This window comes from Triticum aestivum, chromosome 6D (genome assembly GCF_018294505.1).
Source record: "Triticum aestivum cultivar Chinese Spring chromosome 6D, IWGSC CS RefSeq v2.1, whole genome shotgun sequence".
NCBI classification, from domain to species: domain Eukaryota; kingdom Viridiplantae; phylum Streptophyta; class Magnoliopsida; order Poales; family Poaceae; genus Triticum; species Triticum aestivum.
In genome coordinates this window covers 66,806,994-66,811,179 of record NC_057811.1, presented here as the reverse complement: position 1 = coordinate 66,811,179, position 4,186 = coordinate 66,806,994, and the positions used below count along the sequence as shown (strand labels likewise).

Sequence of the window (4,186 nt, the reverse complement as noted above, 5' to 3'; positions counted from 1 at the left end):
TTCCTAAATATTTGTTTTTCTAGAAATTTCAACAAGTGATTACATACGGAGCAAAATGAGTGAATCTATATTCTAAAATATGTCTATATACATCCTCGTATGTGGTAGTCCATTTGAAATCTCTAAAAATACAAATATTTAGGAACGGATGGAGTAATAACTAGCGGTACCACAATGCATTATCAACATCCATGTCATAGAAAGTTACTTCATCCGTCCCACAATATAAGATTGTTTTTCAAAACATCTTATATTATGCGACGGAGGGAGTTATTTCACAATTTTGTAACACAAGATTTTTTTTTTGTTGAAAGATCCAGCAAATTGCTGGCTTGATTCAAATTTAGCAGGAAGCAACGGAAACATAACATGATGAAGATCCGAAGATCAAAAAAAAAAAACCAGCAACCCTAATGGTAGTATACAAAATGCCATATTGAATGCCCCTCAGACCTGTGCTGCAACAACACGAGAATAAAATAGAATGGTTTCAGTTAGTTCCGTCATATATTGTCAGAACACTTTCCATTACAAACTGAATCAGGAGAACATATGCCAGATATGATGTGCCCTGTCTTTCAACACAACTCCCAGGTACTATTTTTTTCTCAAATACAAGTTGTAAGAATCAAGTACAAACCTTATTTCTGAATTTGCAGAGTTGCATGGAAATTATTACAGTTGTAGACTCATAACAGGAAGCACATCTCTTTGTCTCTTTATCAATTAACCGCTGTCACTAGGGATAAAAAATTACAATTCCAACTGCAGCTTATACAAGTTTGGTGCTGACACTTATTCCTGATAGGCAAACAACCACCGCGTGATTATATTATCTAGGCCTTTGAGTTTTTGTTGGTAGGCTTTCAAATACAGAAAGGTCTTTTACATTTGTGTCCCTAACTCGAACCCACTACTCAAATTTGTCTCTAATTTCAAAGCATACTCAAATTTGTCCATCTGTTGTTAAGTGTCCTTATAAAAATGCCCTTTCATGCCGTTACCGGATAGTCAAAGCCGTGAACAAGCCACCGGGAAGAGATGAAGCCGCATACGACGAACTGTGAGCTCCAAGGCGGTGCCTTTAGGAAGGTTACGACACCGGAGCGACGCCACCGCCCGATCTGAGGATCAAAGTTTCCCCTATAGCAACACGACGGGAAATGAGAGCAGCGACGACCCCTTCCAGAAGGGAACGAGCTTCGCCGCCGCCAGTCCGTCCGAAGATAGAACATGTTTTCATCCCGGCCAACACTCACCGCCACCGAACACCACACCCCGGCTACCACACCGCTAACACGGCCATGGCCACCAGGCAGCACCGAGCCACGGGCTCGGCCCATGAGGTGCTGATACTTATTCCTGATCGACAAACAACCACCACGTGATTATATTATCTAAGCCTTTGAGTCTTGTTGGTAAGCTTTCAAATACAGAAAAACTGGCCAAAATATAGCTCTTACATTCGCCTGACATTGCATTGTACCCCAAATGGTTGATTAATTATGTGAGCCAGTTTCCCTAAAAAAAACACTACCTGGTGCAAACAAATAATATATCAGAAATCACTCACCGCTTCCTTGCGCCTCTTCACGAATGGTCGGCAACATTAAACATTAGAGAATACCTGGGTACTGCAATCGACTGGTTGACTACCTGAGCAACATGAAAATAATTGAAAATAACTCCTCCATCGTATTAGCAGCTTAGATAGATGGTACACAGTAGTCAGGGGGGTCAAATGTAAAATGCCAAAAGACCTTGCAATTCATGTACAGAAATCCGGTGACAGCAAGCTTTTCACGAGATAACGACATCTTTGACAAGTCATAATTCTGCTCTATAATGAAGAAAAATTCTACGGCGGCCTCGAGTTCTTACAAAGTTTCTTTCCTTCTCAGTTTCAATTGCCGGAGACATGCTCCAGCAATTTCGTCGTCTCAGGGCCAACGTGAATCCCATCATCTTCGATGCGCTGAGCAATGGATGGGTTGGTTCTACCTGCAGCTTTATAGGTCCGCATCATGCCCTCATAAGCTTCTGCATCAAGGCAATCGAGCTTCCTAAGGCACTCGCAGAAAGACTCCACACCGTCAACATCCTTGGACTCTTCATAGTGCTTCAGAAATCTGCTCGTAAGCTTTTCCGATGGCACCCATTTGTGTGCCGTAAGCATCTTCTTTGCATCTCTCAAGATCTCCAGTGCCGCGGTAACATCAGATTTGTCCAAATAGAACTCGGCAAACATATAAACCGTCCTCCCGTTGCAATGACCCTGAGACATTGTGCTCTGACGGATAGCCTCAGCTTCGTGTATCATGCCCTTATCAAGGTAAGCTTTGATCATAACATTTGTTATCCTCATGTCATAATGTTCATTACTTGATTCCCACTCCTGAAAGATTTGCTGCAAAGACTCAAAGTCATCAATCATACTCAGAGCTTCAAGCATCACAAGATAGTTTTTGTTCGAGCATTTCTTGAATGTGGACTTCAAAGACTCCCAGATCCTCTTAAGCTCGGTTGAATTGCCAGAACGGGCATACAAAGAGATGAGGAAATGCCAGGACAATAACTCAGCTTTATCCATGACTTCCTCAGCTTTCTTGAGGGCCACTTCTGCCTTTCCAAACAGCTCTTGTTTGATGTAATTGTTTGCCATCATAGTGTACAAGGACCAGTGAACTGGAGCCACCTTCTGCAATTCTTCCAGGACATTCTCTGCAGCCTCCAGGTCATTCATTGTAACATAGCTTTCTATCAATATTAAGTATGTAAAATTGTTAGCACTTATACCACTTTCTCGCATTTCTTCAAATGTGGAGGGGATTTTCTCTGGCTGGCCCGCCTTTTGGTACAAAGTCATCAAGTTGTTGTACAACAGTGTATTTGGAACAATGTCCATGACTTTCATCTTCTCATAGAGTTCCAGACCTTTGCTTGCCATTCTGTGTTCACCATAGCAGTTAAGCAAAGATGAATAAGTTTTCTTTGACTTATCAGGAAGGCTCCAGAAATATTCTTCAGCTGCCTGTATCCCATGCACTTTTGAAACCAGGCCAAGCCGCAGCGCTTGATGCCCAGGTGTCAACTTTGCTCCACGAGATTCCATCCAGTCCATCAACTGGGTACAAAACAACACAGCTGGATATTATACAGTGAACATAAAAAAGATACTCTGCTCAGAAAGAGGTTGCACCAGAACAGCATATGAAATCTCTACAGTGAACATAAAAAAGATCCTTAGGAGAGACGCATTAATGCCATCATAATTTAAACCTCTACTGTTAGAACTTGAACCTTCATTTCCTATTGTGAAGTCTTACTTTCTTTCCTTCTAGAACGTATTTTCTCCAGGTTTTTGCCTATTTATGTGTAGAATCGACATCCCTGACTTAGCAGTAGAGTGTGTTACGGGCAAGCTACCAATGGCAGATTAATTCCCCAAAATTGGAAATTAACTCTATTTAAGACCATTCTTAACCATGAATTGTTTTTGTGGTAGACCTCATTGTTCAAATCTCAGACTGTATATGTTTGATCAGCGGTTATTTGTACAGCACATGAAAGAGATGCTTGTTTGAAAAAATTACCCATCAAAATATTTCCAGCAATTGTCTGTTAGAAACAATACACCTTGTTAACTACAACACAAATTCACTGTTCTACTGAACAAGATCATGGCAAATGCATTTTCTCTCTCAATGTATTCTCCCTGGTGACAGCATTCATAATTATCAGTCATGAGGTTCATAACTGAGTTTCTAATTGATTGGAAATACTGGTTGTAGAAGAATCATTTTTTGGGGGCAGTGAGGGAAAATGCTCCCATACTATCTCTTTATTGTAGCGACATGTATTATTTTGGATTCAGTCCTAACCTTAACATATGCCTGTACAAATATTCCTAGATTACTGGTGTTGGGAAATGGATTACAGTCCCCGATCCCTGTGCCAGTGTGTGCCCGAGTCAATCCCTACCCGGGCTGATCCAAGACCAAGGGACAGCATTGTGAGAGCCGAAAGGACACTTATGGATGAAGGAGGGAGGGGAGGGGACTCCCAAGATCCTACCCAAGGCTGAGAAACAGTGTTGTGAGAGGAAGGGGCGGTACCCGGCCGGAACCCAAGGCCACTTGAATGTCCCATACGCCTCCAGAAGGCCTGGCTTCGAAAGAAATCTCCC

The 4,186-nt window shown here is 41.9% G+C and overlaps 1 protein-coding gene across 1 annotated transcript in view; it reads right to left on the bottom strand.

The window, feature by feature from the left end:
• Positions 1 to 1,672: 1,672 nt before the first annotated feature.
• The window catches only part of LOC123143572 (uncharacterized), an 8,619-nt gene continuing 6,105 nt past the window's right edge, over positions 1,673 to 4,186 (bottom strand). Inside the window, exon 5 of the mRNA XM_044562516.1 lies at positions 1,673 to 3,124. Coding sequence (XP_044418451.1) covers positions 1,904 to 3,124 — 1,221 coding nt within the window. The 3' untranslated portion in view covers positions 1,673 to 1,903. The remainder of the gene's footprint in view (positions 3,125 to 4,186) is intronic.